Source organism: Callithrix jacchus, chromosome 5, assembly GCF_049354715.1.
Source record: "Callithrix jacchus isolate 240 chromosome 5, calJac240_pri, whole genome shotgun sequence".
Lineage (NCBI taxonomy): Eukaryota > Metazoa > Chordata > Mammalia > Primates > Cebidae > Callithrix > Callithrix jacchus.
Window position 1 is genome coordinate 88,953,579 of NC_133506.1, and position 14,750 is coordinate 88,968,328.

Below are 14,750 nucleotides of genomic sequence, written 5' to 3' on the forward strand. Positions count from 1 at the left end.
TATGTCTGGGAAATGGAAAGAAGTCCAGAGAGCTGGAGAGCTGGGAGTGAGGGGAATGGGAGGGCAGGATGAAGCTGGAGAGAGAGGTAGAGTCTTTTGGACCCTGATTAAGATTCTGATCATTGCATGGAAAGTAGTGAGAAGCTACTTTAGAGTTTTTAAATGAAGAGGAGTGGGTGGTGTTACATATTCAGATTTATATTTCGAAAAGATTGATCTGGCTACAGTGTGGAGAACAGATTGGAGGGGTCAAGAATGAATCTAGTGGAACCACATTAGACTAATGCAGTGGTCCAGGTAAAGAAAACTGGGACTTGGAGTAGGCTAGTGAAGTGGAGAGAGGAAGGAGCAGGTGAACTTGAGACATTTAGAGGTAAAACTGACAGAATGTGGCATTTTGGTGGTTCTCAAGAGTGTTCTGGGGGTCCTGGAGAGTCCCTGGGATCCTTTAACCCTGTTCAAAATTATTTTCATAATCGTGCTAAGACATGACACTCATCCTCTCATAAGTGTACAGTGGAGTTTTCCAGAGGTCATGTGCCTTAGGTGATGTCATCACTCCATTGGCTTAATGGCATGTGTGCTTTTATATGATTATATTCTTAAAATTTTTTTCTTTACTGGTTTCTCCTAAGAAAATGTTAAAAATTTCTGAGTTTTAATTTCGAATACAGTAAATATCAGTTCATATATCCCACATAAATAAGAGCTAAGTGCCCTTAGTTTTAAGGTACAAAGGGGTTCTAAGACCAAAAGGCTTAAGAACCACTATAGCATTGGATTGAATTTGCAGGTGTTCTCAGGAGGCTAAGGTGGGAGGATAGCTGGATTCCAGGAGTTTGATATCAGCCTAGTCAACATAGTGAGACCCAATCTCATAAAAAAAAAAAAAATGAGGTCAGGTATAGTGGCTCACACCTGTAATTCCAACACTTAGGGAGGCTGAGGCGGGTGGATCACCTGAGGTTAGGATTTAAAACCAGCCTTTCCAACATGGGGAAACCCCGTCTCTATGAAAAATATAAAAATTAGCTGGGCGTGGTGGCGTGTGCCTGTAATCTCAGCTACTCAGGAGGCTGAGGCAGGAGAATCGCTTAAACCTGGGAGACAGAGATAGCAGTGAGCTGAGATGATGACCATTGCACTCCAGCCTGGGCAGTAAGAGCAAAACTCCATCTAAAAAAAAAAAAAAAAAAAAAAAAAAGCTGGGCGTAGTTCCTCATGCCTCTAATCCCAGCACTTTGGGAGGCCGAATCACGAGGTTAGGAGTTCAAGACCAGCCTGGCCAAGATGGTGAAATCCTGTCTCTACTAAAAATACAAAAAATAGCTGGGTGTGGTGGTGGGCACCTGTAATCCCAGCTACTCGGGAGGCTGAGGCAGTGGGCAATGAATTGCTTAAAACCAGGAGGCAGAGATTGCAGTGAGTGGAGATCACACCACTGCACTCCAGCATGGGTGACAGAGTGAGAATCTGTCTCAAAAAAAAAAGAAAAGAAAAAATAATTTGCAGGTGTTGAAAGAGAGGGAGATAAATTACTGCTTTGTGGAGCTGAACAAATGATATGGTCTTTCAGTAAAACAGGAATACTGGAAGAGAGCCTGGTTCCAGTTGCTGGGAAGGGGCAGACTTAATGTTTTAGACATGTTGGTATTGAAGTGCCTCTGATGCCAATAGGAGATGTCAGAGGGGCAGTTAGATATACACGTGTGTAGCTCAGAGGGGAGAAAATCAGGGCTAGTGAAAAAATATTGGAAATTGTCACATTCAAACCATGGGCCCAGGGGAGAGTGCCTAAGCAGAGACTATAGAATGAGAAGAAAAGAGAGTCCATGATTGAGCCTTCGGAATGTAACACTTAGTGATCAGTTAGAAGAGGATGAGCCTGCAAAGGACACAGGAAAGGAGTAACCAGAGAAATAGGAAAGGAAATTAGGAGTGTGAGGTGGGGAGAAGGCCTTACACAGAACCAGCCAGGTGGTAAGGACAGACTAAGGGTAAGAGACAGAAACCTGTTCTTTTCATTCACAAATGTCTGAGTGCTTGCTGTATGCTGGTACAGATAAGACTTTCTGAAGTCAAGGGAAACAGAGACAGGAGTCAAGGTTAAAGCATGAGAGACTTGGAAAAGTCCTACCAGTAGAAACCGGTCAAAGGAGTCCCTGGTTAGTAGGCCTTAGCAATTCAGCCTTTCACCCAGTTCCTCTGCTGCCTCCTTGCCATCATCATTTACATATATGTGAATATTTAGTGAGTTTGCAGGAAGTGGGCCACTCAGTTCACACTGCAACATTTGCATTGATGGGGAAGCACAGGGTTAGCCCAATCGAATTCCAGACATATATATTTATTTGAAATTCTTCCTTATTTTGGATTGCAAATCAGCTTTCTCTCACTTTACCCATTGACTCTAGTACTGCTCTCTTGAGGAACAGATAAATACAGATAAAATCATTCATATGACAGTTTTTCAAATATGTGAAGCCCAGGCATCATATTTACCCTTTTTTAAAATCATAATATGCATACCTTGAATTCCAGTTTTTTTCAGGCCAGTCTATTAAACTCGTTCATGCTAAATAAACAAACAAAACAATAACAAACAAAAATCCTACTAAGTAATGAGTAATCCAAAAGAGTTAATTTCCCTGTGGGGAGATCACCAGGCAGGCTGATGGAATTTCCCTACCTGAAAATATCCTCTCTCATATCTTGGCCTATGGAAATTCGACCTACCTTTGAAGCTCAGGCACTATTTTTCCATAATACATTGGGTGGTGTCCTTAAGCCATGTAACCAAGCCTCAACTAAAGGACTTGACTGTGGCCTCATACCTCTAATCCCAGCATTTTGGGAGGTCAAGGTGGGCAGATCACCTAAGGACAGGAGTTCAAGACCAGTCTGTCCAACATGGTGAAACATGGTCTCTACTAAAAATACAAAAATTAGCCAGACGTGGTGGCAGGTGCCTGTAATCCCAGCTACTCAGGCCGCTGAGGCAGGAGAATTGCTTGAACCTGGGAGGCAGAGGTTGCACTGAGCCGAGATCATGCCACTGCACTCTGGCCTAGACAGACACTCACTCTGTCTCAAAAAAAAAAAAAATTATCTGGGTGTGGTGATGTGTGCCTGTAATCTCAGCTACTTGGGAGGCTCAGGTGGGAGAATCACTTGAACCCAAGAGGTGGAGTTTGCAGTGAGCCAAGATCATGCCACTGTGCTCCAGCTTTCGAGACAGAGTGAGACTCTGTCTCAAAAAAAAAAAAGACTTGTTCCTACTACATTCTGACTCTATATGGTCTAAGTTCATCTTGTTAAGTGGCTTTGCCTCTGTTCTCACTCTGTCTTTCTCCTTATCTTGCCACTTTGTCTCATAGTGAGGCAAGCCATACTCCAACCCCTGATTGGAGGCAATCGGGTTTTTCCACAAGTTTGGCAGTGAAATGGTGGACTTACCAGTTGCAGTGGTGCATGCCTGTAATCCCAGCACTTTGGGAGACCAAGGTGGATAGATGGCTTGAGCCCAGGAGTTTGAGACCAGCCTAGACAAAATGGCAAAACCCCGTCTCTCTCTATCATCCAGGCTGGAGTGCAGTGGTGCCATGAGGGCTTACTGCAGCCTCAGCCTCTGATCCTCTTGCCTCTACCTCTCAAATACCTGGGACCACAGGTGCCTGCCACCACACCTGGCTAATTTGTTTTTTGTAGAGATGAGGTCTCATTATGTTGCCCAGCCTGCTCTTGAATTCCTGGTCTCAAGTGATCCCCTACCTCAGCCTCCCAAAGTTGAAACATAGAAGATGTTCTTAGGGTCTTCTGGAAATTCTACCCACTGTTTTGTTCTACAGAGTGTGATCCACTGTGAGTGTATTGGTAAATATTTGTTAAGATTTTCTATTGAGAAAGAAAAAAAGATTTGATTTCTCTCCTCATCTCGTCTGTCCCTAAAGAGAGAAAAGAGTTTAGAAATAGTTGCTGACCAAAAAAAGCTATCTCTTTGTATTTGCAATGACCTGTACATTAACACTGACCCAAAGCCCTAGAACTCCCTGTGGAGACAACTTCCTGACTGCCTCGGCTTCCTGGTGAGGGTTCTCCTATGAGAAGGGCTAGAATCTGAGAACCTGTCTTTCAGCGTTAAGTCAGAGTACAGAGCAAAAGAACCTACCATATCCTAGGCTGAGAGTTTATCTTTGACTCTGCTTCTTTGGGTTAAGGAGGTTGATAGAGAGCCTGCAACCCCTGGGAGGAATGAGGACAGCTGGCAGCTTAAACCCTGCTCTTCTCCTTTTGTGTAAAATGCCTACATGGGAAGTTGTGGGCTTCTCTGAACAGTGGAACTGCTACTGTGCTCTTTTGCTCCAGCTGGTGCTGAGATGGGTCCATTGGCACACATGGCCCCGTGAGGCTAGTTTTGCATAGCACTGTGCTTTGTGCTGTCTAGCTCATTGCTATCACTGCTGGTAAATATGTAACCTTTAGTGAGTTTTATGATCCAGTATCCTATCATGTTCAGCTCCCTGTCTCACTTGCTCTCAAATGCTGTTGTATGTCTCAGAGGCTCCCAATTTCTGAAATGAAGATTAAAAACAAAACTGAAAATGCCCTGGAGTAGTTCTGCCAACTCCTGGTTTTTCCATTCGCTTCCTCTGATAGCCATTGGTTTGGGGAGACTTCCCTTTCCTGCTCCAGCCTGTGGGCCTGTGCACAATAGCCTCTGGAGTGAAGCCCATCAGATAACAAGACTGGCTCTCTGTAGGCACAGCGTGGATTGGAAAAAGTGAAAGTCTCTGGCTGGAAATAAAAGCTCAGAAAACCTTTGCTATTTTTCCTCAGGCCCTTCTGGGTCTGTAGTGCTGGCCTCATGTGAGCTAGTCCCATCCCACCTGTAAAACCAGGGGAGAGTTCAGTGCAGCTGATGAAGGAGGGGACAGGTGTTACGGGGATCATGGATATTTTATCCCAGGGAAGTCTCACCCCAGATACTTCAGGTAACAGATTGAGGGCATTTCATCCTATCTGGGCATAATCTGGACCAATGTCTAAGTTTCATAAATAAGAGGTTTTTTTTTCTCTCCAATCAATCCCTTACAAGAGACATTTTTATTTGTTATAGGTAAAATGTGTAATACTGCTCAAGAGTGTGTTGGTCAGAGTTCAGTTGTGTAGAGGAGAACCCACTGTAGCTAGTTTCAAGAAGAAGAGATTCCATAAGCCAGAGGAGCACATTGTGAATTATGGAATCAATGAGGGAAGAAAGAGAAGCAGGCTCTAGGTTAAGACATACCACAGAGCGTCTTCCCTCTTCTGTAATCAGGAAGCCACTGGTCCACACCTGTCTGTCAACATCGGCAAAGCTGGAGACCAGGTGTGGATTCTCTGCTAATGCTGTGGCAGAAAAACCAAAGGCTTCTGTGACTGTGCCCAGGAAAAGCAGGAAGCCTGTTAATCTCACAAAAGTGCATGTGATTGGCTGAACCTAAAGAGAGTCTTAGAAATACAACTTTTAGCCAATTAGCTGCTGAAGTACAGGAAGGCACACTAGAAGGGTGAAATCCATCTTGTGCCTACCCCATATGTCTGCCACATAGAGTGAAGGATACAAATGGGGTCTTGTGGAGTTCCTACCATGAGATAGGGTTATATAGATACGTACCTGTACCAACACATTTATAACTTCCAAAAGAAATTATGAAGTAGGTAGATCTCCCCATTTTTGCAGTTGAGGGAATTGAGGTGAGAGCTTAGATCATTTAGCTAATGAGTGGCAAAGCCTGATCTGAGCCCACGTGAATCTTAAGTTCAAAGCTTAGTCTTTTCTCTGTGCACCTTGCTTACCTCCTTAGAGTTGCTTCTGCTGACAAATGTTGCTGACCTGTAGACTGAATTGCCACAGAACCTGTGGACTACCAAGATGTCATCCAAAGCTAAAAGTAGGACGCAGGCAGTAGGCTAATTTTTATAAGCAACGGGTTAAATAGCATTCTCTCAGTGTTTTGAGGCATGATAGGGCTTAGGAAAACCATCCTTTTTTCATGGTTGCACTGAAATTTTGTGTTACAGTGGCAAGGGAAGCAGCCAGGTACATGGGTCTATGAGGTCTGGATCAATGGAAGGTAAAGTAGTTTCCTTGGTTCAGATTTCCCCTAACCTCCATTTTGTCTTTGCCTCCAAGCCCTCCATTGACCAAATGGCGTTTTGTATTCCTCATCTCTGACTCCCAAATGACCATGGACAAAACAACCCTGAATTTGATCTGCATGAAACATGGCACTATGGAGGTAGCTGACACCTGTAATTCTAGCACTTTGGGAGGCTAAAGCAGGAGGATCCCTTGAGCCCAGGAGTTCATGAGCTATGATCACACCACTGAATTCTAAAGAAAGAAACATGGCACTGCGTTTCCCCTGTGCTGCCAGGAAGTCCCCACGTTAGCCTCTCTCTCACACCTGGCAGGCTGTCATATTTTCTTGTGGATGGGATCTCCATCCTCCGTAGGGATTACTCATGGGGAACAGATGGCCTGGCCAGTTCAGGGAGAGGTTTTGCCTTGTGCCACTGTGTTGATCAGCATGCCTACTCGTTTTGGAAATAAATTATAGTCCCCAAATTGCCTTGGCTGAACTGTACTGAGTACCTTCAGCCCCACCATTAAGTCACTTTATGGCTTTGGGCCTCAGGTTTCCCTCTGCACAATGTGGATGATACTAATGCACCACCACAGCCAGGGTATAGTAAGGGTTAAATGAGAAGTGACAGTGTTTTTTAAGAAAAAAAATTGCCTTGGCCGATTTTATTGCTCTGTTTCACAGTACAATATCCCTAAATTTATACTCAGAGTGAGTTTAGTTTCTGCTAGGGCTTAGAAAATGTGGATAAATTCTCTTTCATGGGCTAACTGAGACTATTTCAAAGGCATGTCTCAGATACCACTTTATCTCAGAATTGATGGCCTCTACCCTGTGAGTGAGATGTTGAGACAGGAAATCCAGCAAAATTCTATGCCATTCAGAGCAATTTTGTTTCTGGCCTCCACTCTGGGGTCAGGTGGGGAAGCCAGATAACTGGGGACCACATGTTAGGTTTCCTGCCATAGAGACATCCTTGGAAGGAGACTGGGGTGATGTGTCCAAGCAGAGATTGGAAGTATTCTCAGTGGTGAATTCATAAAAACATGTTCAGCACAACCAAATGAACCATATGTTCTGAACAACTGACTTAATGTAGAAGAATCAAAAGAGTTTCAGCTGGGTACAGTGGTTCACACCTGTAATCCCAGCACTTTGGGAGGCCAAGGCAGGTAGATCACCTGAGGACAGGAGTTTGAGACCAGCCTGGCCAAGATGGTGAAACCCTGTCTCTACTAAAAATACACAAATTAGCTGGGTATGGTGACAGCCGCCTGTAATCCCAGCTATTAGAAAGGCTGAGGCAGGAGAATTGCTTGAACCCAGAAGGCAGAGGTTGCCTTGAGCCAAGATACAATCTTGGAGTGCCACTGCACTCCAGCCTGGGCAACAGAGCAAGACTCCATCTCAAAAAGAAAAAGTTTCTTGAAGGTCATTGAAAAACAATAGTTTAAGCTTCTTAGAAAATGTTTTTCAAAGAGCAACCCTCTGGCCAGGTGTGGCCATTCATCATGCCTTTAATCCCAACACCTGGGGAAGCCAAGGCTTGAACCCAACCTAGGCAACACAGCAAGACCCCATCTCTAAAAGTGTACACATACGGACATAAGCAAGCCTTCCCTCAATTCTTTTTTTCCATTAAATATTTTTCTTCCTTCTGAGGGTTTTTGAAATAGTGGGAGTCTCTCTGGCTCAGGAAGTTTGTTGAGCCCCTTCAGTCTGTCAGGCTCACCCTCTTTTCCAGGACGTTCAAAGAGCCTGAACTGAGCTCTTGAGCACCCTCTGCTGAACATGCATGATCCCTGTTGTGCTACCTCTACTTCCAGGCACAGGCTCAGTGCTCCTGGCTCCACATGAGCTTTCATTTTGTTTTGTCTTTGAGACAGGGTCTCACTCCATCACCCATGCTGGAGTGCGTTGGTGCAAACACGGCTCACTACAGCCTCAAGCTCCCAAGCTCAAGCAATCCCCCTGCCTCAGTCTCCCAAGTATCTGGGTCTACAAGTGTGTGCCACCATGCCTGGCTAATTAAAAAGATTTTTTTAATAGAGATGGGGTCTCACCATTTTGCCCAGGCTGATCTCAAACTCCTCACCTCAAGCATTTCGCCTGCCTCTCAAAGTGTCAGGATTATAGGTGTGAACCACTGCACCTGGCCACACATGAGCTTTTAAATGACAAGAAATATATATATGTAAAATAAACATGTACACACACACACACATATAAAACTAAAACTCATTGTCTCAAGTTTTCTATCTAAAACTGGTCTGGACTGGGGCTCTAGCATCAGGAAAGGAGGGAAGCCAGGCATGGTGGTACCTGCCTGTAGCTGAAGAGGGAGGATTTCCTGAGCCCAGGAGCTCAAGACTAGTCTGGGCAACATAGTGAGACCTGTCTCTGGAAAAAAAAAAAAAAAAACAAAACCCAAAACAATAGAATGAGTCAGGTACTTCTAGATCTCCAACTACCAAACTTGATCTCTCTTGCTTCCTTAGCCATTTCCACAGAGCATCTTGCTTGCAGTTCCATTTCAGAAAACGTAGTACTACAGCCCCTGAACTAGACTGGAGAAACCAGCCAGCAAGGAAAGTAGCCTGCATTGTTGAGGGATGGTACTTCTGCTATTCCTGGTGTCTAGGAATTGCTGGGTTGTGGGAGAGGTAAGGGCTGGTAGATAAGGGAGTGGAGGGCTCTTGTGTCTCTGGTTTTCTGCATAACAGGATAAATTTGTTCCCTCCGGAACAGGAAAAGGGTTCAGGATTAGAATCCTATATTTAAGTTTGAAGCTACGAAAAATATTTGTGTGGGTATTGTTAAAGTTTTTTTTTTTTGGTTGGTTGTGTTTTTTTTGTTTGTTAAAGCTTTTTTTAAACCTTCCGAAAGTTGGCTCTTCTGGTTTGTCTGGTGAGCTTAGGAAGGAAAAGAGATGCAAACTTTTGGCTTCATTTTTGTTCCCTCTGATCATGGAAAGCAATAGAATCAATCAGGAAAAGCTCTTGGACTAGGAGGAAGGAGGACCTGATTTCTCAGACTCAAAATCTGTTGTGACAGAAATGTATTGCTCAGTGACTTACAATGTGTGTCTCTGTACACCTCTGTCATTTACTGACGTTAGGATGACAAACTGTTTTTTTACAAGTTGATGTGGTGAAAGTACCTGTAAATTGGTTTTATATTCTATCTTTTTTTTTTTTTTTTAAGACAGAGTTTTGCTCTTACTGCCCAGGCTGGAGTGCAGTGGCGCAATCTGGGCTCACTGCAACCTCTGCCTCCTGGATTCAAGCGATTCTTCTGCCTCAGCCTCCCGAGTAGCTGGGATTACAGGCACCACCATGCCCTGCTAATTTTGTATTTGTAGTACAGACTGGTTTCTTCATGTTGGTCAGGTTGGTCTCAAACTCCCGGTCTCAGGTGATCAACCTGCCTCAGCCTCCCAAAGTGCTGGGATTATAGGCTTGAGCCACCGCACCCAGTGGTTTTATATTCTTTTACCTGTAAAACATATATAATTGTTTTTGGGTGTTTTGGGTTTTTTTTTTTAAGATTTAAGTTCATTGAGTCTTTGTTTTTTCCTCTGTTAAGTAAAGCAAATGCTTACCTCTCAGGATTGTTGAAAGGATTAAGTGAAGTAACAAATGTAAAAATACCTTGTGGAATGATTGCCACTTAGCAGGCACCCAAAAAATATTTGCCAAACCTCTGTTGTAGTGATGCTGAAAATCAAATGAGGTTAATTACTGTGAATGTGTAACAAAAAGTAAAGCACTACATAAATGCGAGATAATCATTACTCAGACCAGCCTGAGCAACATAGTGAAACCCTGTCTCAATTAAAAAAAAAAAAAAAAAAAAAAAAAAAGAATATCATTACTCATAAGCCAGGAAGCATGGGAGTGGGTAGGAATGGAGAAGCCTGCCTCTTGATCCTGGTCAGACCATCAGGAGGGCCTTTTTACCTGATACAGGTAGAGAACAAAAAGGGAAGATAATGGCTGAGGGAACAGGAGAGCAGAGAGAGATGCCCAGGTATATTCAGTTACCTTTTCCTGGTCCCCACCCTCAAAATACTGCTGGGACCCAAAATTCAAGAGGACTAAACTGATGCATTGGCTGATGGGAGGAAATGGCATTATGGCATTAGTGCTCTAGAGGAAGAGTGAAGGTGACATTATGAAGGAATAATTATATATATATTGCCAGCTAATATTGGTCTCATAGGGGTTATTCTGGTTTCTGTTTTGTGCCAAGGTTTTTGGTCACATAAGCCATAGTGCCTGCTCTGTCTCTGGAGTTTGTTTCCTGTTAGGAAAAGACTTTGTTTGTCTGAGGGAGCTGGTACCTGCTGGATGTTAGTGCCATGACCCATCTGAGTCACATTCCTGACCTCTGGGACCTGGTGTGAGCTGGCCCCATACCTGCTCCTCTTGGGCCACACATCCTGGGCTTTGTTGTTGAAAAAAAGCCTCCTTTATGTGTTCTAGGCTCCCAGAACCTTGGTCGAAGCTCACCTCCCCCTGGCTATGTTCCTGAGCGGCAGCAGCACATTGCCCGGCAGGGGTCCTACACCAGCATCAACAGTGAGGGGGAGTTCATCCCAGAGACCAGCGAACAGTGCGTGAGTATAGGGGGGTTGGGATATGCCCGTGGCCTGTATCAGCAGACCAAGGTCATACCAAGGGACTCTCAGTAGTCACAGTGAAGAACATGTACCCCATTTTGAAAGCTCTTTTATAAACCAGGCCTGCCCAAATATGGATTACCCCTTTTTAATGGTCAAATAACGATTTCTGCCAAAGATGGGATCTAAACTACGTAGTCTCGTTGCTGTTGGGTGAACACTTAACAGATTTTCCTTTATTGTAGTCCTCTCATTGTTCCCCCAGGTAGCTGGGACTATAGGCAAGGCACCACCACTCCCAGCTCATTTTAGTAGTGTTTTAACATATGCCTGGTTTTAAACTGACAGGTTATGTTTTTTATTGGATATATTTTAGTTTTGCCACTTCTTGATGAAAAAGGTAGGGAGTAAACCGTATCAAAATTACACTGTAGGATTGGTTAGGTTGACCATTTATGATGGTAGACGGTTGTATTAGTTACCTATTGCTCCATAACAAATTACCACAAACCTAGAGGCTTAAAACAACATACATTTATCATTTTCCAGTTTCCCTGGGTCAGGAGTCTAGGCATGATTTAAGTGAGTCCTCTGCTGAGGGTCACACAAGACTGCAATCCAGGGTGTCAGCCAGGCTGCCTGCCTTTCTTGAGTTTGGGGTTCTCTTCCAAGCTCAGATGGTTCTTGACAGAATTCAGTTTCTTGTGGCTGTAGGACTGTCATTCCTCTTTTCTTCTGGATGTCACTGAGGGGCTTCTCTGAGTTTCTCTCCTAGAGGCCACCTGTTGTTACTTGCCGTGGGGCCTTCTCACAACATGGCAGCTTCTTCAGGGCCAGCAGGAGAATTTCTTGCTCCAGTCTGCAAAGATGGAGTCATAAAACATTACATAATTATGGGAATGAATATTCCATCCTCTTTGCCATAGTCTGTTGGCTAGAAACAAGTCACAGGTTCTACTTGTACTAAAGGGAAAGGCAGCTAGCTCATTGGGACTAATTGGTAGAGGAAGTAATCACCTTAGGGTGTGTCCACCACAGTGGCTCAGCCATTTTAATGGCTAGCTTTTAAACTGGTGGGTTACTTGATGCAAATGGCTTTGGCTTAGTGAACTCAGCAAGGGTGAGATCTATAGTTTCATTCTGGTCTTTTTAATGTGCTTGCTTTGATTGTTAAAAAAAAAAAAAAAAAGGGCTGTTCTTATACTTTCTGGGATTTGGCCTGAGAAGGGGAAATTTCTTTTTTTTTTTTTTTGTTAATCAATGAGAGCTTGTTATGTTGTTCAGGTTGGCCTTGAACTCATAGCCTCGCCTCCTCAAGCGCCAGGACAACTGGCTGGAGCCACTGCGGCTCCCAGAGAAGGGGAAATTTCTTAAGGAGAAAATGTCCAACAGATGGGCCAGTGCTGTCACATAGGAGATTTTACAAAAACTGATTCTTGTAACTTTTCTTTCATTATTCAAACTATCTAAGCTATGAGAAGCGCTTTGTACTCTTCTTCCTTCTATCCTCCTGCCTTCCAGATAAATTTGTGTTTGGAATAGTGACCTAGAGTACCTTTAGCTGCAGAGTTCCTTCTTGGGCATTTTACTGACCATCCTTCCTAGTTTCTCTAACCAGGGCACTTCTGGACATCAGCTGTTCTGGGGTGACTTGGGTGTAAAATTCCAGAGATTGCAGATGAGCTTGATTGCCCTAAGTCTGTGTCCCTCTCCATGGTCTTATACTCTGTCCCCTTCACTTTTATACTTTACCTGCATGGCCCTGGAAAGTGTAGGAGGACTCCTAGGGAGAACAGACTTTTAGAAAGAGGCCAAGGAAGGCAGTGGCTAGAGATTGCCAAGGTCCTCTTCCAGTGCCTGCCTCTTTAGCTGAAGAGAATTGCTTCTGGTAACAGGTCATTTGAGATCAATCCACTGAACAGGAGCAAACGTTGCATAGTATGTAATGAAAGAATATTCCAATGTGACTTTATTGAAAAGCGAAAGTATGATAAGTGTATTTTGTTTTTTCTTTAATTGGGTTTAGGTGATAATTGCATCTATTTACTCATTTCTGAGTGAATAAAGTATGATTCATGTTAATTTTTTGGCTTAAGTTTTCTAACAAAATTTATGCCAGTCTGGGTGCAGTGGTTCATGCTTGTAATCCTAGTCCTTTTTGAGGCCAAGGCAGGAGGATTGCTTGAGGTCAAGAGTTTAAGACAAGCCTGGGCAATATAGGAAGACCCTGTCTATACAAAAAAAAATCTTTTTGAATTAGCCGGGCATAGTGGCACACATGCCTGTAGTCCCAGCTACTCAGGAGGCTGAGGTGGGAGGATCACTTGAGCCTAGGCTGCAATGAACTGCACTCCAGCTTAGGTGGCAGAACGAGACCCTGTCTTGAACAACAGCAACAACAAAATGCTAGCACAATGTAACGTCCTTCACTCCCTGCTTCACTTCTGACCATAAAGAAGCTCATTTTTTGCAAGAGAATTCACAGGACTCAGCAGTTTCCCCAAGGCCTTTCATAAGTCCACCACATTGGCCTTATTATTTATTTGTCCATTTTCTTTTTCTCTGTTAACTGGTCTAAATTTGCCAAATATGGACCTGATAGATTGAAAGCGATTCTCTCCAATGTTGGTTTCATCCACTTGAGATAGTCTATATCCTTAGCAATATTTGCAGTTTTACTTTGCAATTTGCCTTGATTGGCAGATTTTTAAAAATCGCGTGTGACAATATGACCTAAAGCATTTGAAATTATGGGTGGAGACGGATGCTAGTATTAAATGGGAAAAATATTTGAGTTGGAAACTAATTTTATGGAGGTTGTTAGTGAATTTTCATAATTCTGATACTTTGTTTCCCTATGTAATTTTTAAAAAATTAATTAAAAAAATTTTAAACAGAGACAAGGTCTCACTATGTTGCCCAGGCCCTGAGCTCAAGTGATCCTCCTGCCTTGGCCTCCCAAAGTACTAGGATTACAGGCATGAGTCACCAAGCCTGGCCTCTATGTAATGTTTAATGTTGGAGCTCAGATAATGAATATTCTGAATTAAAGACCCCACTCCCACCTTTGTGCAGAGAAAATGAAGAGGAGGATCTTCAGGACATTGATTGAAGAAAAATTAATTTTGTTGCTGCATTTGACCATGGGCCAGAGAAATATTTAATATATTTAGATATCTATTACCTCTGCATTGGACCAGGAACTGGGACATTTTCATTCTGGTATCAGCTGTGTACTAACTTAGTTTTATGACTTTAGACAAGTCTCCTAACCTTTCTAGGCCTGTAGTGCCCATCTGTGAAATGAGGCAATATTCGTCTTTGTAAATTATAAATTACGGAGTGTAAACAGAAGCATTAATGTCCCACCCAAACTCACTGGAAGGCTCAGCAGGGTAGTACCATCTCCAGAGCCAGGCTCCAGTGTTAATGAGCCAAGAACATGCCAACCAGAAAAGCAGAGCCTCTGCTTTGCTCTCCTGCCAGAGCTTCTTGGGATGCCAGCCAAGTATTTTTCTCCCTCCTAGAAACTTGCCTTTCAAACTAAGGGGGAGGATGATACCTTCCTATCCATTCTTCCCACTGCATGGAAAGAGAAAGGACACTTTCATATTTTGATAAAAAGGCCCATTTGCTGGGCTTTGCCATAAAGCTTGGGTCATGGGGGAATTGGAGCTGGGGATGTGGCTTCATTGTATGACTTGCCTTGCAGATGCTGGATCCCCTGAGCAGTGCAGAAAATTCCTTGTCTGGAAGCTGCCAATCCTTGGACAGGTCAGCAGACAGGTATGGGACTTTGGGTGGTTTGGAGGGTAATGCATAGTCATTTTTGGAACTGATGGGTTGAGGAAGAAGAGTTAGCTCTGCAGGCCCAGGGTTAAAACATAATGCGTCTGGGAAAGCCTTCTCCTTAATTTCCCAAACACCATGAGAATGTTATGATTGTGTAATTAAATGAATGTAATAATAGCTTATAAAATAGCAGCTCATTTATTAAGTAC

At 43.5% G+C, this 14,750-nt stretch overlaps 1 protein-coding gene across 7 annotated transcripts in view; it reads left to right on the top strand.

Moving 5' to 3' along the window:
• Positions 1-14,750, top strand: part of MAP3K3 (mitogen-activated protein kinase kinase kinase 3) — a 91,498-nt gene that overhangs the window by 67,104 nt on the left and 9,644 nt on the right. For 5 of the 7 annotated variants that reach the window (XM_078373505.1, XM_035300415.3, XM_035300419.3 and 2 more), the window contains 2 exons: positions 10,613-10,746; positions 14,462-14,535. In XM_078373505.1, coding sequence (XP_078229631.1) covers positions 10,613-10,746; positions 14,462-14,535 — 208 coding nt within the window. The remainder of the gene's footprint in view (positions 1-10,612; positions 10,747-14,461; positions 14,536-14,750) is intronic. The other 2 variants (XM_035300416.3, XM_035300418.3) reach the window with 1 other exon arrangement.